Source organism: Lagopus leucura, unplaced genomic scaffold, assembly GCF_019238085.1.
Source record: "Lagopus leucura isolate 7727_CA_CO unplaced genomic scaffold, USGS_WTPT01 Super-Scaffold_100001, whole genome shotgun sequence".
NCBI lineage: Eukaryota > Metazoa > Chordata > Aves > Galliformes > Phasianidae > Lagopus > Lagopus leucura.
In genome coordinates, this window is record NW_024962262.1 from 64,165,998 (window position 1) to 64,190,193 (window position 24,196).

At 38.1% G+C, this 24,196-nt stretch overlaps 1 protein-coding gene across 6 annotated transcripts in view; it reads left to right on the forward strand.

Annotated features, from left to right (window-relative positions):
• The window catches only part of GK (glycerol kinase), a 38,132-nt gene extending 27,588 nt beyond the window's left edge, over nucleotides 1-10,544 (forward strand). For 2 of the 6 annotated variants that reach the window (XM_042867197.1, XM_042867198.1), the window contains 6 exons: nucleotides 1,086-1,206; nucleotides 2,280-2,423; nucleotides 3,432-3,512; nucleotides 4,900-4,986; nucleotides 6,895-6,978; nucleotides 8,048-10,544. In XM_042867197.1, the coding sequence (XP_042723131.1) occupies nucleotides 1,086-1,206; nucleotides 2,280-2,423; nucleotides 3,432-3,512; nucleotides 4,900-4,986; nucleotides 6,895-6,935 (474 nt within the window). In that variant the 3' untranslated portion in view covers nucleotides 6,936-6,978; nucleotides 8,048-10,544. Of the gene's footprint in view, nucleotides 1-1,085; nucleotides 1,207-2,279; nucleotides 2,424-3,431; nucleotides 3,513-4,899; nucleotides 4,992-6,894; nucleotides 6,979-8,047 lie in introns of those variants that run through there. The other 4 variants (XM_042867199.1, XM_042867201.1, XM_042867203.1 and 1 more) reach the window with 4 other exon arrangements.
• Nucleotides 10,545-24,196: the final 13,652 nt, after the last annotated feature.

The window sequence follows — 24,196 nt, forward strand, 5'->3', positions numbered from 1 at the left end:
AATGTGGTCTCACTAGTTGATAAAGTTGGAGCCTCCAACAGTATACATAAATCTGAGATTATGAGGCACTGCTGAAGTTCTGAATGGTAGAGAAAAGCAGGTGAAATTCAGTGTAGCTGAATGTACAATGGTACACTTGAAGGAAACAAATGGTGAGGAGCATTATTACTTAGTGCTGTCAGCTGCCATGCTGTCATAACCTGTTGTTTATCCTATTTTCCAAGTTATTTGTAATGTAAATGTAATGTGCAGGTCTATAAACAGTTCCTGCCACAATGAAAACTGACCTTTTACCTTCTTTTTAACTATTAGATATCTTATGTCAATACTTCTGGTTCCTTCCTGACTTACTTTCTAGGACTAGATAAAAATCTACTAGATAACTGACTTCTGTATAGTTTTTCATGCTTTACAAACCCACTTGTTTTTCCATATAAATAGATTGACCTTTCACAGTAAAGACTGTATAACTGAGTGCCTTGTGAACTACAGAATAGTAGTAACATGCATTGAAGTTTCTTTTTTTTTGTGGTTTATGTATTTTGCTTTGTCATTTAAAGCTGAGAAAAGCACGCTTTTTTTTTTTAAATCAAATAAATTAAAAATTACAAAGAGAAAGTCATTCTGCAGTAGTTAATGCAGAGTTCATTTCTCAAGAATGATATTCTAACAGTAAAAATGTAAGGCAGCCATTTGATTGAATACTATTACAAGACCATATAAAACTCAACATTCTGCATGTAGATGATTGTAGGATAATGCTGCGGACTTCCTTCCTTGTTAGTTTTAACAAAGTTCATGGTGATCATCAGCTCCTTTTCAAAGTTCTTTTCAGACCATATAAGCAAAAGGCTAATAAATAAGCAAATAAGCAAATCCTACATTAGGATTTCAGTGGTAAATTGAATGCACTTGCTGTACATGAAACAAAACTGCATTATTACTATTGTTTTGCCATCTTTATGTATATGGGAAGGAGAATTATCTGCTTAACACTGCAGCAAATGTTGACTTATCAGTATTTTACATTCTGAGAATTTCATGGATTTTTCTGCAATTAAATCTTAACATATATTACTCTTAAGATTTTAGATGCAATGAACAAGGACTGTGGGATACCATTAAGTCAGTTGCAAGTAGATGGAGGAATGACCAATAACAAAGTTCTCATGCAACTCCAGTCAGACATCCTCTGTATTCCAGTAGGTAAGATAAAGTTACGAGTCCTATTTTCTTTTTAAAGCTGGAAGCAGCATTCATTCATAATGGCTGATGAGGGTCATTCAGATTGCTCTTCTCAGTGTGGCGAGTGATGGACTTCTTATTTTTTTTTCTTTTCAGAAATATTTTTAGATCTTATATCAAGATTCATTCTTCTAGAACACCTCAGACTCTCGTATCTCGTGTTGTAATGTTATAGCACTATGATAGTATTGAACTCTGAAGTTGTCATACCAAATTCTAACCATCTGACAAATTTTAAATTGATGAAATCGTTAGCTCTGACTGCTGACCTTGAGAATCTTGGACAGAGATCAGTCAGAGCTTTGCACCTTCTCTGCTTTTATGCATGAGCATGTGAGACACTTCAGTGATAGCAAGGTATTGGAAAGTTTTTAAATAGAGATGTTATAGCTTGCCTTTAGTAGTATATAGTGCACAGCGTCCATACTATTAGTGCCTAAATTTAGCAGTTGAAAGGGCATGATCAGTAAGATCAGCTTTTAAGGAGTTCCCTACATGAAACAGTGAATGGCACAGATTTACAGCCTGGGGGTTGAATGTTCTTCTAGAGTGACAGTGGAAAGCAAACAGGATATTAAGTACTGGCATGTAACATCTTTTAAGATGCCTGTTCTGAATAAAAACACTTGTAATACCAAAACATCTAGACCGTGAGAACAAAATGGATAACTTTGCCACTGGTAATTGCTTTAGGGAGGAAAAGAACAACAAAATAATCCTAGTGTTAACAGAAGTATGCTGAAGAAACTGGTGGTAGAGGTCAGAAGCCTTACACATGATATGAAAGTGAGCAATTGCATGATTCAGTGTTGAGGGAAGTTGTGATACGAGGTATTTCAACATGTTGGAAGACTCATAGTTGAAACTAACTTAATAATCATGTCAATGGCAATAAAATGATGTTTGCAGTTGGTAAACGTAAGGGAAGCTAATATAGCAGTTATAGAAAATATAGATACATATGAAGTCTTTAGTTCTGATGTCATCTGACTTTCATTAAAAAACATCATGGCCTTCTCTCTGATTCACTTTAGTGAAGCCATCAATGCCTGAAACAACAGCTCTAGGAGCTGCTATGGCAGCAGGAGCTGCAGAAGGAGTTGGAATTTGGAGTCTGAATCCTGGAGATTTGACAGCAGTGACGTGTGAACGATTTGAACCACAGATCAACCCAGAGGGTAAAACCTTTGAATATACTCTAAGAATCTGTAAACTGTTTTATGTTCAACAGATCAGGTTATTCGTTGTTGCATTCTGACATACCCATATAAAAAGCTATATGTAAATATCCTTACAAATGTTAACGATCAGCTTTGTAGCGTTCGGTTTTGGGAAGTGCATTCCACGTGCTGGTTCGATTATTTAGGGTTGACTAGTAGAGCATTTGACTGGTAGGACTGGGAAAAGGTTAAAACAATACATCCCCACAGGGTTGAGCTGTTTTGGTTTTTCTCTTTTTAGTTTTTTAAAGAAGTTCAGTACCTGGCTCTTAGTTAGTGGCTTTTGACTTTCAGGAAGGAAATCAAAGAAATCTTGAAGGTTTTTTTTTATGGAGAAGAATGTCTCCTAAAGCTCTTGTGAGTTTAAGTGTTTTCACAGATTTGGGAAGGACAGAGTACTTGTGGGAGACTCCTATTTTGTCTTTAAAAAGCCTACACTGATCATTATTTTAGCTAACTTTTTCATCATTCGTAAGTGCTTTTAGAAGCAAAAAGAGTATACTTGACATAATTAATCCATGTGCAAGATAAACACATTTTGTCTTTCCAATTATTTTTTAACTTCTTGTGCAGAATTTTATCCTACCATTTTGACTATAATTACTTCTAGGATTCCTACTTCAAGACAGTATTTTCAGTGCTGAGGGGCTTCTGCATGGATAACATTTGCTTCATTTTGTCTTACTTGAACATCTTCTAATTGTTGAACATTCAGAAAAGTGTTTTTGAAATTTATTTCTCCTTACTGTACATTACTATGATTTTTCTTTTTCTGGTTGTTGTAAGGCTTATTATTTTTTTTTAATGTAATGCATTCAAAATAATATTTTATAATACTTATTTGAGGCAAAAAAAATTGTATTATGGAAAAGGATGAAAAGCTAATAGTGTAATCCTTGAAGCTTAAATGCTTAAATTTGAATTCATAGGCACTAACAGATTTTTCTGTTTATTTCTGAATTTCAGAAAGTGAATATCGCTATGCCAGATGGAAGAAAGCTGTGATGAAATCTATGGACTGGGAAACATCTGAAGCTCCTTCAAATGGTAAAATAAACATTATTGCAGATCAAATATTATTAATTAGTCAGCTAGCCTAGTTAATTAATCTTGAGTTTGGTGACCTTTTCCATTCCTACCATCCATCAATTTTTCCAGTTATTTGAAAATTATCACTTAAAAACACTTTGGAAACAAATCAGGAATATAGGTCTTCCTCTTGAAGTGATGATACAAGCAATATTTTGCAGGCTTCTAGAATCAGAGGGCATTAAATAAGACTAACTGTAGGTTTCAGAATAGTGATGGCTTACAAGAGAAAAAAAATTCTTATGTAAAAGAAGAGAGAATGCAGGAATCTTGTGAACTTTCTTCTACTCATGTTGCAAAAGAGAAAAGTTTCATCCAGTAATTTTTCTTGCTGTATCTTTCCTTTATCATTTGCTGCATATAAAGGAGGTACTGATAACACCACTGTTAGATTTCAATTAAATAAAACTCGCAGTCTTCTATGATCTCTGATTTGAATTTATATTTAAGCTCTAATTCAGGTTAAGTTTTCAGGCCTGAATCAGCCTACTGCACAGAATTTGTGGGCTTTGACTTGCATTTCATTTCATTTCATTTCATTTCATTTCATTTCATTTCATTTCATTTCACTTTTTTTGGAGTTACTACTCAAATTAAGAGATTTAAGTAAAGAATCTACAAAATGTAACCCAGCCACCAAAACCCACACTTGCAGCCTAAGTTTTTCACATTATTGTTGAAGGCTAAAGCTAAATATTTCCTTTTAAAATTTTGTGCATAAATTTAGGTATTTTGTTTGACATCAGAGTTATAGAAACAATTCCCTGTAGGCTGTTTGGAAGGGAAATAGGTAACAGCATGACTAAGAAGATTCACTTCAGTACTGTGTAGTATGATTTAGTCACCTTATATCTAGATTCTCTGTTACATTTCCCAAAGTCTCAAGTGCTCGATATGTATCTTACCTATATATCTTTATTTTCTTTTGAAGTTTAGAAAATCTGCCTAGCAGAAAATTAAATTAGTTCTTCAGCTAATTAGAAAAGGATTATGTTTATGAGCACGTAACCTCAGTCATTATTTGTGTCAACACTGGGGCAAAAAGAGTCATTTTTCTTAGATCTTTGTTTTCTGCCTGCTAGGAGCATGTAAGATTGAATAATACTGGAAATGGGCTCAACCTAGATAGTTCTGTTGGTGGAATTTGGATTTTACCTCCTGTTGAGAGCCTGTTTTGAGTTATTGTGGGGGGTTATGCATGAACTTTTAAAATTTTTCTACAAATGTCACTGCTATTGTTACTTTTTGCTGTTCATATGATTTTTTAACACATATATTGCAATTTATATATATATTTCTCTTTTGATTTGCTTGACTGGAAACACCTTCCTCTGGATGACATCAGGTGACACTAGTATCTTCTGTAGTCTGCCTTTGGGTTTTTTTATTATGAGTAGCATGATAATGTTAATCGGAGCAAAGTTCGTCTCAGGTTAGTTACTATTTGAACTAGATCACTTAAAAAGCTATCTACACTAGTTTAAGTGTTGGGTTTTGGTTTTTTGGGCTTTTTTTTTTTTCCCCACTGTTTATTTTCAGCAGAAATGACTGATGCTTTTTTGTTGTTCATGCACACAAATGTTTAAGGGTGTTAATTAGTCATATAGTGCCTAAGGGAACAAAGTGAATGCCATCTTGAATTCGTCTTTATGTGCCATGGAATTCATAGTTGTTGGATGCATTTTAATCCTAATGCTATCACTTCCCTTTGTTTAGCTATGCAGACTGTATACAGTTTATAAAAAGGATATAGTTTGGAGCAACCTAGCAGAATTTTGTATTATCTGCATTGCAGCATGCACTGCAGTTAGAAGTAGGTTCCATCCTTTGTCTTGCATTTCTTCTCATAACCTTTTTAATTATTCTGAGGCTCTGGTCCAAGTAAAGGGAAGACTTCTATTCTTGGAACCTATCTTCATGTAACCCTTTGTTGTTCTGCTGTCCTTGGAATTATTGCATGGTTAGAAACCTTCATCTACTTAATCTTTAGAATGTTCTTTTAGTGCTTTACTCTGGTGGATAAATGAATTGATTAGGTATGAAGAGAAGAAACCCCAGTAAAGTGGGGTTGAAACCTACAAAAACTGTGTAGAGGGACTGTGTGTGCATATGCAATGAAGATGCATCTTCAACCTATTAATATACTTACTTAAAAGAAAGTTCTTAATATGGATGATGGTACTTATGCCAGAAATGAAATACTGCATTAAGATACTCATTTGGTAAGAGAAAGAAGTTTATATGGTGATGTCATTTGTTCTTTGTTGTTCTGTTTCAGAATGTCTTTTCAAGGAAAATATTTTACAGTACAACCACTGGTTCTAGGTGTTTGTTTAGGGGGTGGTTATTTAGTTTTCTTTATTTTGTTTTCTGGGGAGATGGGATATTTATTAAACAGGCTGTTGAGGACTCTAGCATGCTGATGTTATGATGTGTTTGTCTCCGTTTCTACTCAACTCAGCCTGATTTAGTCACTCAGTTGTAATTTACCTTGCATGGAAGAGACTGTCTGAGCTCATAGGAGAACTAAAATAAAACTAAACAATGCTAAGTAAAAATCAAACTGAATAAATGGTTTGACATTGATTTACTAGTGTGGAATGTATCTTGTGAATGAGAACAGTCTTGATTATGAAATATAACATAAAACCAACTGTGATAAGTGGGTAAATTTTTAACAAGCTGAACTAAGCAACTTGAGCATTAATTCTAGGTGAGGATCCTAGAATTGACATGGGGATGCTTGAATTAATATGAAGATCAATATTAAATGGGCAAATAGGCAACTGAAATTCTTGATTTACTGCTTTTTAAAATCAACTAATCAGTAATCTGCATATGTATCTAAACTTACACTGTGGGATCTCAAAGAAGCAGATTTTTTCTTCTCCCTAAGCTTGTCTGTGCCTTTCAGACCCACAAGTGGAAAACATCTCATCAAATAGTGGCCTTCATAACCTTTTTTACCCTTGTTTTCAAACAGTATCTACTGAGTATTTTGTTTTATTTTCACATGGTAAGCTTGAGACAGGAGAAGTTGCAAGAAATTTCCAGCTCTTGTGGTTTTTTTTCCAAAAAATGGCACTATCTAAATAGGAACAGCATTAGTGATGATACCTACAAGTAGTAGTTTTGCTCAGCTTTGTAGTTAGGGTAGAACGTGGTACCTTACGTTTGTGTTGCTGACTGAAGCAAGGCTGCGTCCCCCTGAGACATTTTCTATGGTAAATACCTTTTTGCTTTTAAATGCCAGAACTAGCTGACCAGAATTTCCTTCTAACTTCAGTACTGTGACTCCATTAATTAACTTGTTACATTTTATCTCTTAACAAAACAATAGAACTGCAACACAGTCATCAGTATAATAAGTTTGAGGATTGAATCTACTGAGGATTGAATTCATCCTTCATGTGCTGAAACAGCAGTAAGTCTTGCATGGCAATAGTGCTGTTGTTGAACATGCCTCTGTAGGTCAGAGCCATGCTTTTACAGCTGCTGAAATGTGAAGCAGAAATCTGCTGTGGCAGAATAGAGAACACTAACGTGGCAAAAAACTGTTTAGAGATCTCCTAAACTAACTGCTTTTTCACACAGCACTTGATGGCTGAATATGAAGAACAATACTGCATTTCATAATTTCATAAAAATTGGGTCAATTATTGCGCTTTATTTTATAACCTTCATTCTTTTCCCCCAGTACAGAAGGGGACAATATATTGCTTCATTTAACTACTAAAGCAAGTTGTATGCAGCACCTGGGGTCCTTAAGATTCTCTTGTGTTGGATCTGAACACCTGAGAGATTTCAGCATATGCTATAGCTGGTTTTTTGTTGTTGTATTTGTTCTGTTTTGTTTTGTTTTGATTTGTTTTGTGAGAGGTGAAGGTTACCTGAAAGTGACAATTTTTGTTAGACTCAAAGAAAAGCATTTGTATGCTTTTAAGTGGGCATATCTCAAATGAGGTCTAAAACCAAAAGATTGGCTGTGAGTGGCATCTTATGCTACATCTGGATTATAAAGTTCTTATTCTCGCCAAATGCTGAAAGTACTACCATATTTTTGCTGCTTAAACATTCCTTTGTTGTTGATTTGTTTTTTTAAGAATTATTTTTCTTGAGTTGTGATAGCTACTGCTGCATTGTGTACTAATTTACATACAGGCATCACAATGAAGTTATACAAGTTAGTTGCAATATTTCCCACATTTCTGAAAGTTAAACTCATTTTCAGAAAAAAATAAACGTAGTATATTTTGATTCTTCTACTTGTTAAAAGTTTACCCGTCTTTATTAGTGTTTTTTTCCTCTCATACACACAAAGAGCTAGCTTATATTTGCAGAATTCAATTTATAATTGACTTAATTGAAAACAAAAGATGGCTATACTGAGTTCTTCCTATAGCTCAGCTGTGTTATAGTGTGTTAAAAACAATTCAGAGTATTGTAATATTACTAATTTCTATGTTACTAATGGATGTTCTTTCTTATTTAAGGTACAGATAAATGAGACTGCTTAATGGACTCTCTGGATGCAGCTGAATTGTTTATTTGTTTGTTTCATTTTGTTTCCTTGTCTGAAGAGATTCCACTACCAGTGTGATGATACTACTTATGTGACTAAATTCATTCATGAATATATCTGTTGTCAGTCCTTGAGCAACCTCTAAGTGGTACATTGAAACTTAAGTCTTTAGCCCATCACTTCTCTGCTCCCTTCCCAATCAACTCCAACTGCACTGGAGGCCTTTGTGTGGACTATCTCATATCACCCTTTCAAATTTCACAAGCCCTAGCATTGTTTGAGAAAGTTGGTATAAAAAACCCTGCAACTTCATAGGTAATATTTCAAATGTTTAGCTAAAATTTTCAGAGTTTTGGTACTTTATACAACAAACTGCAAAAAGTGAATGGTGCACTATAGGACTTTGTAAAGGTCTTACTGTTCTTCCAGCTGCTGTGAATTATCTATCATCTATCTGTGGTTGCCAAAGATGTTTTGTTTTAGTTGCCTCTGTTCTGAAACACCCTCAACGGTAGAAGTTCTTCGAACACTAGCTCAAAATGTATTGACAACAAGAAACATTGCCACTGGTTTGGCAATGAAAAGCTTACTGATATGACAAACAGAGCACTATTGAATTGATCAATCAGAAAGTTTGAAAGTTTGGTTTGGCTTCTGGGAATTGTAGTCAAGTTGCCTATTATAAGTGTTTAAGACACTAAGTCCTGCAACTGTACATTTAAAGAAGTAGGAGTAAGTAGATGTTTTGGTTAAGGTCATGCTTCTTGTTCTCAGCCTTTTGTGTTTGATCTGAAAGACAAACATTTGCCTGAAAGACAAATCTGAAATACAGCACGCTATTCACAGGACAGATCTTTAGTTCTCAGTAACTGATAACTCTTAAAACTACTCTGTACAATATGCTTTTCTTGACCAATACTGTATATATTCTGTTGTCCAATTTAAGGGTATTTTTAGTGATTATTTGTTAAACTTTTGAAAGTTGAAGCTAACGTAGTTTTCCTTAAAGAGGGTCCACTCCAAATTAAATATCAGTGATTAGTTGTTGTTCTCATTTAGTATATCTCAGGGACCAATATCTCCCTCTCATATTCCATGTCTGTGGTTTTAACAGCAAATTGTCACAAAATTTGCAGAGACAACCCAAAACCCTGGCTTTGGGATAGAAAACACTTGGCACCTGAAACTGGCCTTTGGAGTTTGCAGGCAGCAGGAGCGAAAAATGAGTTGCGTCCACTTGGAAAACTTTAAATCCTCCTCAGGTAAAGGAGTGAGGCAATAATCTTCAGCTTTCATGTCTGTACCAACAGCATGATAAATGCCAGCCTTACTGGATAGGCCAGAGAAAAAGCGTTCTTGTGTAGTGTCAACTGGATTGGTTTAGAATGAGAGCAAAGTTCAATGTGGGAACAACGTGGAGAATTTCAAAACAGAGATCTGTTTCAATGCACTAGGAGTTAAAGGGAGTGTATAAGTGTGTGTGTATGTGTTCTTAGGAATTTTTGTCTTTGAAAAAATGCTCTTTAAAAAGTTTTTCTTCAGTAAATTACAACTAGGAGCTTAGCTTTAAAAAAAAATGTTAAGTATGTGTGTGTCTGAAGCAATGGATTGCACAGAATTTTAGGTCTGTACAATATATTTAATATCAAATGCATATTAATTGCCTTTTTGTTATCAAGTGCAATGACCTTTGAAAATGTGATTTTTAATTCAGTTAGAGGAGGAACATTTTTCCTCCTCTGGTTGCATTGGGTTTTTGTGCACAGGTGAAAATAAAATACCAACATTGAAATCCCTCATCTTTTGTAAGTACTCAAATGTGAGGTGTAGAAACTGAAACTTCTGGGTTTTCCAGTTTGTGCTGGGGAGGTGAAGAAAGAGTGGAGAGTGGACATGAATCCATAGGAAAGTCGTTATACTTACCTTTCTCTGAGCTGTCACTGATTCGGTCTTGCACCAAAGAACAGGAATAAAAGCAACCTTTGGAGCACACAGGGTGAGGACAAAACACGTTTCAAACACTGGACTTCTGAGTATGACTTCTTGCCAAAAACACTGAACGTGGCAATGATTAATACTGAAGTATTGCCTTTGCCAGTGATGTCTCTGGCAGGGAGAAAGATGGCACATAATAAGTAGAAGGAGGATTTTTTGCTGCTTTTCTGATGTATCCTTTACTGGGAAACATAATTCCTATTACTTTTTCACTGAGTAAATATCATAATTTTATTTTCAATTGCTGTTGCAAATATTTTTTAAGAATTTCACACCGCTGTTAACTTTCTACCTACAGTTGAATTATATTGTAAATTGTGTGTTGGGGGTTTGGGGAGCAAACTGTTGAAAGTTAGCTTTTTGTGAAGCTGTGATTTATTTTTTTCTATAAATTGCCAGATTTATAAATTCTTACTTGAGAAATGCATTTACTTGGTATTAAAATACCATAAATAAATTGTTCTGAACTGTCAGTTTATTCTTGCACGTTATCTTTAAGAAACATTTTCACTAATGTTTATTGCGTAAGACACTACTATATGCTGAGGCATATTAAAGAAAGCCCCTCTTTCAGTATCACAGGCACATGCCTTAGTTTACTCAAACATACAGTTAGGACACATCTTTTAGTACATTCTGCTTTCAGCAGTCTATTCAGTGTCAAGGGTTGAATTAGGACTGACTCGCAGTTCAGGGAAAAGCAAGAGGATGCAAGGAGAACAGCAAAAAGGAGCACAGACCTGACACAGGCACCAGTGGTCTCAAACAACATCAATGACCACTAGGCCAAACGGCCCATCATCTAATAGTTTTCTCTGGTGACTGCTACAAATAAATCCACTATTAGCTAGAGTGGAAGGGTGTTCATGATTTAGAAACCACTGCTGGCTACGCTATCTCAAATCGTGCAGCATTTCTCTTAAGAAAGAAGTGTGAAGGAATGCATGTATGTGAAGGGAGCATTTATGGAGCATGCCTGCCAGATTCTTGTTTCTGTCTCTGTAGCTCCCAGTTGTATCCTACACATCTGCTGGTGCTTAATTATGCCAAGGATATGCCCTTCATCCATAGTCTTTACATAGTGTCCATGTGTCAACATCAGTTGTATGAGTCAGAAACAAACACAAGAATCCTTTAACTACCGTATCAGCACAGAAGCCTTGGGCAATGTGTTATTGATTATCAGACCATATCTGCTCATGAGGTTCTGGTCTTTCTTTCACATGGCAAAATTGCAGTTTTGCTATTAGCTGCACTCAGCAATAGCATAATCAAATTTTGTGATTCATTCACTGGTATTAAGATATGAGAACATCATTAGTGTAGTTAGTGATGACACTTTTAATGTGCATCTTTTCAATAAAAACTAATACAGTGTGTTGTTTTGTTTTGTTTTTTTTTTTCTAGTTATTATTACTTGACTGCCATTTATGAAAGTAATGTGTATCAGTGCTAGAGATGAGGGCAGGCAAATAGGTTGTGACCCTTCAGAGCTCAGAAATGACACAGGAACACAGCTGAAATGGTTTTCCCTGACAGGCTGGAGAAATAATTGTCTGACAGGAAAACCAGAAAGTTCATCAAGGTGAAGTGTGAAGTCCTGCACCTTGGAAGAAATAATCCCAAGCAACAGCTCAGGCTGTTGAGGACCAGCCAGTTGGGAAGCAGGTTTGCCAAAAGGGCCCTGGAAGACACCAAGTTGTTGGCAGCAGAGTGGGCAGTGGACCCAAGTTGAGCATGAGGCAGCAAATTCAACAAAGATGGCCAACAGCAGTTGGAGCTGCATCAAGCAGACTGTCACATCAGTAGAGGGAGGTGATCCTTTCCCCAGCACTGGGTTAAATGTGGTGTGCTGAATCCAATGTTTGGATCCCTCGTGTGAGAGACACATAGACATGGTGGAGCTGGTCTTCTGAGATGCCACAAAGATGACTAAAGCATTGAAGCATCTGTCATACAGGGAGAAACTGAAAGGTCTGGGGCTGCTCAGTTTGGAGAGGGCTGAGACATAAATGCGTGATGCAGGGAGAAAAGACAACAGAGCCAGACTTTCCCAGTGATGCTCAGTGGCAACAAAGCCATTAGGACTCCTATCAGGAAAACTGAGTCTTACACTGGAAATCCTGTTTAAATGTAAGGATACACTTTGACTGGACACACACTGAAGCAGGTTGCCTGGAGAAGCTGTAGAATCTCCATCGTCAGAGATCTTCAAATACTGACTGAACATAGCCCTGAGCAGGGGTTGGACCTGATGAGCTCCAGAGATGCTTTCAGTCTCAGCTGCTTTTTGAGTCTGCGATTAGGTCACAATTTTGTCTCCACTGTATGCTGATGACTTGAGCCAGCTGACGTTAAAGATCAGGGTAGTAGAAATGCTATTTTGTACATAACTAGATCGTTTTGTATGAATTGGTATTCACCCTCTGTTGCATTTCAGTGTTATTCAACCAACTATTGCATTATTCAACCAGCAAACTATGTTTGCAACAAGCAAACTCTGTTATCCTATCTATATTTTGCTTTGGAAGAATCTGCCCTATTTCTTGGGCTTATTATTCTGTGTTTTAATTTTGAGAGCTAAGTTTCTAAGCAGTTACTAGTGAAAGTTTAAGTAGAGGGAATATTTCTCACATTCCAAATCACTCTATCCTATTACTAAGTTTTTCACATGGAGTAGTACCAACAGATGGTTCAAAGCAGTCCAAAGGGCAAGTATGGGATAACTCACTTCTAAAGACACAATAGGAAAATTGTGGTTGTCAAAAGCTAAAAATATGTGTTCCTTACACTTTTATTATGGCTAGACATCAATTTGGATGCCATTTATTTTTGTGTTTTAGTTGAAATCCGTAGACTGCTGAGCTGGGAGTTTCCTACCTGACTGTCCATGAAAGCCCAATCAATTTGGTTAGGAGCATGTGCTGCATCATTACTGTGGGGTTCTGTGGGGATGAAGTGCTCTGAGAACTGAAGAGCAAGCAGCATGATGATTGCCTGATAAACTTCTTGGTCCTTGTGCAACTAGAAAAGAGCTTGCAGAGAGGATGACTTTGGTGATTGGTTGTCGCTGTCTAGTGCTTTTCCCTCCCTGCTCTAAAGGAGTTGTCAACTTTTTGTTTTGGCAACAGGATGGATGAGTCAGTGTGCTCAACAGCACCCACATTTCCTATACTACTTCACAAACAACTTCAGGATCTTTTGAGGATTTTGCTTCAGCTCCTTTTTTTTTTTTTTTTCTAAATGTTCTGACTACATCAGACCTATCCATCTTTCTTGCATATGTTGCCTTGTAGGTGGAGAGGTTATTGAAAATCTGACATAAAGCGTGCTGTTTGATACAGGAGGGCTCAAGACTTGTAGACTGCCATTGGCAGAATACAAGAATGATACAGAGATGCCTTCTGTATATTAATGCATGTCCAAAAATAGGATCCACTTAAAACTGAGAAGATGTGTGACACAAATATTAAGGCACACGCACATAATCTGCATGATGTTTCAGTATTAATCTCACTTTCTTCCATAAATACTAAAGCTGAGTATACTGCCCCACTTAAAGGAAGGTCACTTGAAAAACTACAAAAATATGGCTTCAATTTCTATCTGCTTATAACTGGAATCTAAAATAACTCTTCAGTGGACAACTGTTTCTATAAATGGACATGCCAGCGCTGCTTGTCTGCCTTTATGGCAGCTCTTGGAAGTGGCCTCCCTACTCCTAGCTTTGTGTCATACTTCCAACACTGTTCAGCAGTAAGCAGCACCCACTTATCTCACTGCTCCACAAAAATGTAGCAGCATCCCAAACTGATCTACAACATTCCTCTTCATCTGCCTGTCCTCTATTTCAGTAGCAGACTGCATTTTCAGAAAAATCAGAACAGGGCACGCTCTGTGGAAGATTCCAAGAAGGTCATTGACCAAACTGCGGACAGGTTTGTAAGAGCATTGATTCTTCAGGGGAATCACTGATTCTTCATTTGTCAATTCTGAAGAAAAAAAAACTTTCGCAAGAAGAAAAGCTTGTAATGCTTTCACACCACAAATACTGGAAGTATCAGTTGCTCTACAATATTTTTGGTTTTACTTTAATGAAGAAAGGGAAAAGAGATGATTAGTGACATGTTTGGAACGTGCAAGAACCTCTCCCTTCTCATGAAGGAAAATATGAGATGATAGCTCTAATATTGTCCTCTAAATAACTATCATTGTATCTCTGTCAAACTAAAGACATATTATTAAGCCTCCATAGGACACTCCCCGCAGGAAATAGGCTTGTACTCTTGTTTGTGTTCTGGTATCTTCAAGGAGGTTCAAACCACTGCACATGCAACATGATGACTATTCCATTGCTCTCTGCTCCACGTTTGGTTTGGATTTCAGCTCATGTGATCATTTTTCAATGGTTGCTGTTCTTTTTGTTTTCCTGCTGACACTGGCCAACAAACGGAAGTACACAGCATGAGAAGTGTCATGCTACTAAATATTCAATTACATTAATTAAAAGAATCTCCATATTAAATACATCAATTCATTAGATGAAACATGTTATGATAGCGCTGAAAGATCTCGTTTGTTAATCCCGAAATGTGTTATCTGTTTATTAATGAGTGTGTGAAACATCTCAACTGATGCGTAGATGAGGCACTCTTTGTATTGGAATACCCAGTATGGCCTTATTATTTGGTGCATGTGACAAGCTGTTACGAAAGGCAGAAGAAACACAAGAATTTCAGCAGGCCAGATCCCAGTGTAATGCAACAGTGATCACTTCAGCAAGCAACAGGACAGCTGAAGGTCGTAACAGTGGGGTGATGCTGCCCTACAGAATGCCCTTGTAATCTGAAAATCTTGAAGGATTCTGTTACAGCTTCATGTAAAAGAAAAAAAAAACATTCTTCCTTGCCTTTCAAAGTGGCATGTTTTGAAGCTATCACTGCAATATTTGGCACAGTGTCCTCAAAATGAAAATGTTGAAACCATCATTTAAATATTTATGCAAAGGCATGAGTCACAGCCATATTACCTTACAATAGAAACAGCAGTAAGATCAGCGTAAGAGCAACTCATTTACAAGCTGCATATCGTAACACCAAACTAGCTTGCAGCAAGTATGTAGCACTAAACACATATGAAGAAAGACGGTGAACTCTTTCATAATAAAGAAACAAAAAAACATAAGGAGTGGCAATTCTTCTGTGCAGGAGTCACCCTGAGACTATTAACATTATGCATTTTTCACACCAAGGTCACAAAGTTCCAGCACTACATGGACCTAACAGTCCAACTGCACAGCAGAGCTGTTAGAACTAGGTCATTTTTTTCTTTGTGGCATCTTCGTATAGAATCATAGAATCACAAGGTTGGAACAAACCTACAAGATCATCTAGTCCAACCGTTCTCCTATCACCATTACTAACCACTAAGCGACTAAACCATATCTTGTGTCCTTATCTCAGACATCACCTTGACCTTGGAATGAACTGATGTTCCCTAGAGAGGAAAATGAATGTAACTGAGACCCATGCCTCTTTTTTTTTAACTTTTTTAGGGAAGTTACAGGTTTCCAGTATGTGAAGCACAAATTCTCTTCATGATGATGCTTCCCCTTGGTTTTTCTCTCTCCACACAACACTTTTCTGAAGGCTCATTGGCAATTACATTGAGCAACAACTTCTTCACAGGAGTCTCAGAGATACCTCTCCCCCTTTCTTCCCTGTGTCTCCTGTCTTTTATTCTGAAAACAGCTTTTTAAACACTGAAACACGCCAGAAACTTAAAACTAAGTACTATGAAAAATAAAAAGCTAAAAGAGAAGCCCTTGATTCACTTTTCAGATTTCCCTGCTGCCTGCTTTTCCTTGAATTTCATCTGTCTCTGGATCCTGCAGGTTCTGTTTGATTTCCCTCACGCACCTCCCGCTGGAACAGTGGCAAACACCTTTTTTTTTTTTTTTTTTCACAGCCTTTCATTATTACCTTCTCTCTTCTCTAGCCCTGGCAAAAATGAAGGCATTTTACATCCACCCGGAAGGCTACTAATGTTGTTGGGTCATTCTGCAGCGCCTGTACTCCTTATCTGCCTTTGCAGAGGTGTTCCTCGTCTTACATCTTGACAGGCAGCCATAGCCCATTGCTACAGTCCAAAAGATGCACTGTGCAGAGGGGTGATATGATGAAGAGTTGCACTGAAGTCCATGTTACTGGATGTCTGTTGGGATTCAGGATAGCATCTTGTAGGATTTTCTATGGGTCTGGTTTACACCATGACAATAGTAGAATACTGTTTCTGGTCCCTGGCCAGGAAATGAGCATCAGGAGGAGAAAAAAAATACTTATGTATGATACACAGCATAGTTGAGTTTGTATACATTCCTTCTCTGTTCCAACTCCAGTGCTGAAGGCAGGCCCACGCTGCGGCCCTTTGGCAGCACAGCTCTGCTACCCACAGAGGTAAGGATGCTTTGCTTGGATGGTATCCTAGCAGTCCCACACACCAGGTAGTGGCAATGCTGTGCTTTTATTGGCAACATGGATATTTTAGATGGGCACTGATCTGAAATCTCTCTATTACTACAGCAAAATTGCTTTACTGCTATCTTATTTCTGCACATTAAGAAATTCTGCATTTACAGACACAGCCTTGGCATCTTGGGCTTGAAACCAGACTGTTAGCAGAACACTTTCAATAGCTTCTTGCTCAGGCCAGATCAGAGAGTACTTCTAATTTAAACACTGTAGAATAAATAAAGATTATTTAAAGTAATACCTCCTCAGTGAAGACAAACATCTAAAGATTATCAGAAAGGAATTAATGGCAAGGGTTAAATAAAAAGCCTTCAAATGGTTGTATCACTTTATTTGGATGCATGCAACCTGTAAGAAGAGATCCTGTCCCTCTGCTCTGCACTGCTGAGACCTCACCTGGAGTACTGATGTGGAGTCCTCAGTACAGGAGGGACATGGACCTGTTGGAGTGCATCCAGAGGAGGGCCACAAAAATGATCCAAGGGATCATTGATCTATGAGGACAGGCTGAGAGAACTGGGGCTGTTCAGCCTGGAGAAGAGAAGTCTGCGAGGTGACCTGAGAATGGCCTTTCAGTATCTAAATGGGAGCTACAGGAAAGAAGGGGATGGACTCTTTTAGCAGGGTCTGTTGTGATAGGACAAGGGGAAATGTTTCAAACAAAAAGAGGAGAGATTGTGACTGGATATAAGAAATAAGTTGTTGGGTTTTTTTTACAATGGGGGTAGTGAGACACAGTAACAGATTGCCCAGAGAGGCAGTGGATGCCCCGTCCCTGGAGACATTCAAGGCCAGGCTGGAAGGGGCTCTGAGTAACCTGGTGTAGCTGTAGGTGTCTCTGTTCATTGCTGAGTTATGGCCATGCGTGTTACTCTTACTATCTATTTAAGGTATGTTTTGTCCTCAGGATCCATTTACACAAATGCGGTATTTATTACGCTCATTTTCAACAAACATAAATTTGTTTTGCTTTCTTGACATTTCTGTCGTTTGCCAGCACTGCCTACGTGGACAGCAATTAACGCCACAAGTGACGAGAGAAAATACTGAATTATTGGGCAGTTTATGAACAGTGGCTGGATGAAAAATGTTTGCCTGGTTATGAATTCAAATGGAATTTGAAACTTTAGACTGGCGAGAAATTTAAAGCATAAACTGCATTTTCTGAACAAAGGAGCAGAGAATTGTTTTGGCTTTCTTAATAACATTTTGCCACTGCGGAAATGAAGCATGTAGCACCTGTTTAAAATTATAAACAAGACAGGCTGACTGCATTAATTTCTCAGGAAAGCTCAATTCATATATAATTACTAGTGCTTACTTGACAGTATGACAAATAGAAGCCCTTAGTATATTCACACAGTTAGTTATTCAGGGGCAGAAAAGTCTTTCTCTATTTCCCCTATGCACAGAAGCCATTTCTTGATGCCAATTGAATCTTCACCACTTATTTTGGTCTCAGGGTGCCCACCGACACAACTCTCTGTGCTTTGGTAGCTACCTGTTTTCTGGATATTGAAAGAGTTCCCAACCTTACCACCAGTCAGAGGAAAACCAACCTCCAAGGATGCGGGTCCTTCTACCAGCAGCCTGCAGCTCAACTGTCTGATAACTGGGCATTCTGGATCCCACCCAACCATCTTCTTTCCTTCATTCACAGACTGTTTTGTAGATACAAGCAGTTTAGTCAAAGAATGAGCCTTCAGTCAGCACAACAGCCAGACGACTCCCACCCAGCCCTTCTCACATCATGTCACCTCCACCCAGGTGACATTTGAAAACCCATTACAGGGTCCTGACAAAATGAAAGCAATTTAAAAATCCGGACTGCTGTAATTGTATGTATTTGTCAAGTTTATCAAGTAATTTCTGTAAAGTGCACTGATTTAAAACACTACAGAAGTTTTAATTAAAATTTATTTTGATATATAAAATAAGTCAACCGGATTTGATAATTAAACCTTGGCAAAAAGGATTTAAATGGAAAATGCTAGGGCTTAAATTACATTAATCACCTAAGGCTAGTCAACATAGCCTTCTCTGCTGCTTTCCTGATGGAGGGGGAATGAGAGAAATAAAAATACAGTGCTGAAATGTCTGTGTAGAAATAGATATTAGCCACTTCATACTGCTCCCTGATTAATAAAATGTGTTACTATGGCTTTCAGAGGGAGGAAAGTAATATTCTCAGTGGTGAGCAACAGCTGGACATCATTTAGGTCTGGAGAGGGGAGGTGGTGCTCTCATTGCACCGCTTTCCAGGAATACGTTCGCTTCCCTCCCCAGTGCCTTCTGTATCCTGCTCAAAGCCATTGCTTCTTTCTCCTTGTTCTGCCTTAACATTCTCTGAATTACAGCTTTCTTGCAAAAAGGAACTTTATTTTCTAAGCAAGTTTTTCTCTCAATATTTTGTCAAGCAAAACACAGATGTGTAACATTCAGGAGCTCTTCTTTTCCACTGGAGTATGTCCCCTCCCTTTGCGTGAGGCCCCTGAACAGAAACAAGAGCGAGAGAAGCCCCAGGAAGCTCCCTGTGAAGCTGTGGCTTCTACATCAGGAGTTAGCTGTGTTAGGAGTTAGAAGCTTTCCCTTCTTTTTCCACACACAAAACCTGGCTTTGAGGTTTCAGACCTTGGTGTGCAGCTCTGGAGCCTCCCTCCTACTCACTGATACTGCTTGAGGCTATGGCAGTGGGAAGGGCTTGTGTTGGCTTGATTCTGGGTTGTCAAAGGTGTATAATCTGGAAAACAATCTGAATTTTGGGGGCAGGGTAGGAGAAGACTGTGGTGGACAAGTGCACTGAAATTTTGCAGAATGCTTGTTTTTCCACAAGATTTTGACTCAGTCTACAGCTCAGTAGACTACTCTGCAGAATTTTAGTCAACATGTGCATCCTTTGACATTGTGTGACAAAGATTCATAGGATCATAGAATCACAGAATGGTTTGGGGACAAGGAACCTGAAAGTCCACACCATCTCAACACCTGCCATGAGCAGAGCTGCCCCCCCACCAGCTCAGGCTGCCCAAGGCTCCATCCAACCTGGCCTTGAGTGCCTCCAGGGATGGAGGTTGGGACTAGATAATCTTTACGGTCTGTTCCAACCCAAACTGTTCTAAGATCCTACGGTTCTAATGGCATTGCCACTGTTGTCACCTCTAATGATTTTAATACAAGTTTATAGTAGTAGCTTATAGAGTTCTGGATTAAAATTGTTGCTTGCGGGTATAGTTATATATTTTTAAACTCTGGATTTTTTTTTCTCTCTCAAATGCAAGAAGTAGACAAAAATAATTACATTTTTCAAATCAAGAATATTTGAGTTGCTGGGCTTGGCAGCATATTTGTCTCGTCTAACTGGGCTTTGGAAAGCAGCTCTCAGAAAGTCTGTTGGGTCTCCTACAGCTTATCTTCTTTTCTGTATGCCTTCTGCTCTTCTCTCTGTAGAGTGATGTGAATGCATCAGGATTATTCCACTGGAAGGGAATTACTTTCTCACTGCTTTCCTTTGTGAATTGTTGAAATAGGAACCTATGCCATAGTGCTTCCTACAGTAGAAATATGTGAATAAGGGGGTTTATTGTTAGAATATAAGACATTCACAGACTAGTCTAAAATCAAATTCTGAAGGTGGGTAAGTACATAAAATCTTTGTAATTTCTAGCTTCCATACATAAATTATGGCAACTTACTGCAGAATTTACTCCTGAAGGATAGTGGACACTGCGTTGAAGAGATGCATTAAAATTGAGTTCATTTTCTACTAATTTCCTTAAAAACTGTGTTCTGCTGTCTTTTTTATCTTTTTCTTTTCTATCAAATGAATTAATCTGTTTTGTGCTCCATAAATGAATGACAGGAAGATGAACTCACCTAAACTCATCCTGTTCGTCAGTTTGACTTTCAAATTAGCAGAGGCAAGGGAACTGCTTTTCACATGTATTTTTTATGAACTGGATATTAGATGCTTCTAAAAATAAGCATAAATGAAATTGCTATATGTAATGATAGGATTCGAAAAAAGGCAAATTTCTCTAAATACCAGTATTTATCACTTTTCTACCTGAACGCTGGGTCAGAATTGAAATTCTATTGGCACACACTCTAGACCTGTGTTTCCAGCTGTGGGTATGAAAAATTCCAGGACAGCCGCATTGAAAACACTAAGGAGCATTGGTGCAGCTGCATGAGAATCTGGAGGCTATCACTGCACTGGATTTAAGCAATTTCTCTTAATTCTGCACTAACCTGAGCTCTTACATCATACAGTACAACTAAAACTAATTACAACAAAATAATGTTTCAAGGGAGATACATCCTGTATCTAGAGAGTTCAGGATGAGAGGGTTAATTAAAACATACAATCAAATACATACTATTTTTATAGAAACATAATTATAGGAAGGGAAATGCATTTTAGTGTATTTGAGGAATTGTATCCTCCACTTCTGGTTCTCTATTTCAGTTTGATTGTTACACGGTGAGTTCCCAACATCCACACAAAAAGCATTAAGGATTTAGTACTGATAATTCCACGGTGGTCCAGTTTATTTACTGAAGGTAATGAAAAGAGCCACAGGTCCCACAGAATCCATAGACTTTTTTGTCTATGAGCCTGAAAATCTTTTGACATATCTCGGCAAAGCATCTTGCAGCAGTGTAATGCTTGCTTATGGCCTTTATTTTACAGACAGGGAGGAAGGCTCAGAGCAGCCCCACTGTTCACCACTGGCATGCAGCACATTGCTCAGGAACCAGCAGAGGCACAATTCTCTTGGTTGACTTGAACTCACAGTGAATAGGTACTGAAATAACGCATTTTTAAGACTGCCATGCCAATCCTTCCTTCAGTCCACACCTGGAGCACTCTGCTGAGTCCACCTGGAATGGACAAAACCCCTGAGGCTGTCCTTGCATTGCTGGTGGGAATCAGTCAGCAACAGTTGTTATTTATTGCTGTGCATTGGTCAGCTGGTGGTGTGTAATTGCATTGCATTGCAGGTATCTATGCTGTTATACTTGCATTTCTGTTTCCATTTTTCCCTTCTGTCTTGGTAAATAGCCTTTATCTCAGCCCACAAGTTATAATTCAATCCCAGTTTTCTCCCTCATCCCACTTGCAGGAAGTAAGCATGTGGCTGTGTGGTACTGAGATGCTGCTGGGATACACCTCAGTATGGAGCCCAGTGCTCTGCTCTGCTCCTCTGAGTGTCCTTCAGTGTAGGAGAATGCTTACACTGCAATTGCAACATAAGGTTCCTCCAACACTAGAGATAGAAATGCCAGCAACAAGGCCACCAGTGAGGAGACCTTTGGGATTTTAATCCTGGAAAAAAAAAAAAAAAAAAAAAAAAAAAAAAAAAAAAGAGCTCCAGGTTTTAATGAAAAGATCACTGATGAAGAGGTTTGGGGTTTTAATAAAATGGTAATTTCAGCTTTTAACATGACAAAAAAAAAAAAACAACAATAATCTCAGTTATCATCTGTTTGTTTTTCTTAATGTAGATGGGCAGAACCAGTGGATAAAGAGGTTTGTTATTAGTATGCAAGACATGCACAAAGTGCTCTGAAATCAAATTATGAGTAGGTGGCTAAGTACTTGGGTTATTTATACTGTATCTTCAGAGATATACTACGTATTGACTGTGATGACCCATCAGCTCCAGCTGAAGCGTTCAGCCCCAGAGTTTGATTCGTTGCTCATTCATTTTGGTTTTAAAATAGCCTTCATTCTGATCCTTGATGAAGCTAATGAGCAGTGCTTATGTACAGTATCCCAGAAGCAGTTAATAACACAGTACCTAATTGCTGGGAAGAAGCATTTTTTTTAATGAGAATATTGCTATTCCAAGCCATGATTAATCAGTTAAAATCAGCAAAGTGCTGTTTACATAGCTCCTTCAGTATAAATATTATGTAGTGGGCTGTTGATGGCATCTCTAAATATTCAGGAACAAGTGGAGAAGATTTCGGGACCTGAGCACTTATTCAAACATTGACTGAACTGCCACTACATCTGAAGAGATCATTTACTTTTGCCTTTACCAAAACTGAAAGTTGAGAAAAATTTAAAAATATGATGCTTTCTCCTTGGTCTCTTCAGTAGGAGTTTGACAGTGCCCAAGCACATCTATATTTTCTGGCAATAATTAAAAACAGACCATTGAGTGTATAGTTTGGGGAAGAAAAGAGTTGCCCGCCCATTGGGTCTCTTGTAGCTCAGGGGAAGCTAGAGGGGCAGAGCTGCTGCTCTACAGTTGTTTTGGTTTTTTTCTGTGATTTAGATAGGATATGGAGAGCAGGTTGGGGGTTGGAGAGAGTGGTCACAGGAACCCTACGACAGGTTGCACAGGTAGCCGTCTAGCCGGATCTTGAATATCTCCATAGGAGGAATGTCCACAACCTCTCTGGGCAACCTGTTCCAGTGCTTCATCATCCTTACCATAAAGAAATTCTTCTGTATGCTGGTACAGAACTTTCTGTGTTCAAGTTTTTGGCCACTACTCCTTATCCTAACACTACACACCACTGAGAAAGATTTTGCCTTTTAATTTGGACAGATACATCAACATTTTCCATGCTGTTTACAAGTTCTTTCCATCCAGCATTGATGGCTACACGTTTGTGTGGCAGGAAGCTGGAGCTTAAAACAAACACAGCTCTTTGATGGTGTCTGCTCTGGTCAGCTGGCATGAAGCTCACTGTGCTGGGTGTGGGGAGAAGGGGAAAATTCATTTGAGATTGGTGTGGGTTTTCAATACTAGTTTTTATGGTAGCACAAATGGATGCATGGAGAACAAAACATAATCTGTGCTCTGAAGGCACTTTTGTCTATTTCAGCTGAAATTTGTATAAATTTTTGAAAGGTGAACTATAAAAATTGGGGCAGGTATCTTAAGTCTTCATTAACTGTGAATATAGGACACGTCAACTTTGCACTCCACAAAACTATCACTCTATGTTGTTTTTGAGCATAAAAGCTTCACAGAAATGCAATGAAAGGAACTGTTTATCACTGTTTTATTTGTAATTTAAGTACAATTTAATCTTAATAAATCAAAGAATCACCAAGGTTGAAAAGACCTTCAAGATCATCCAGCCCAAACATCCACCTGCCACCAATATTTCCCCACTAAAGCATGTCCCTCAGTACAACATCAAACACTTCTTGAACACCTCCAGGGCGGTGACTACACCACCTTCCTGGGCAGTGCGTTCCAGCATCTGACCAAAATATCCATACACTGAAAGCTGTCTCCTTGGTCTGTGGGGATAACACTCTCTCTGGTCATTAGGTTTATCTTCTCTTGTCCTTCTCCCACCTCTGAGTCTTAGCTTGAAAGATGAGATTTTATTTTCCACTGACGATGTCCATTTCTTCTTCATCTTTTCAGGGCAGGCAAGTGTAAAAAAAGATAATACCCAGAACAAAGTGCTGAATGCAATAGCTCTGATCAGAAAAATGTTTCCATTTAGAAAAAGTGTTCAACTGTATTCTAATGCTCAATGAGACTTCAGTGAGAAAGATGTAGTGGTGTGTTTCCACACTAAGAAAACAATTCCAATCAATTTGCATGCTTAATCCTTGCCAATAG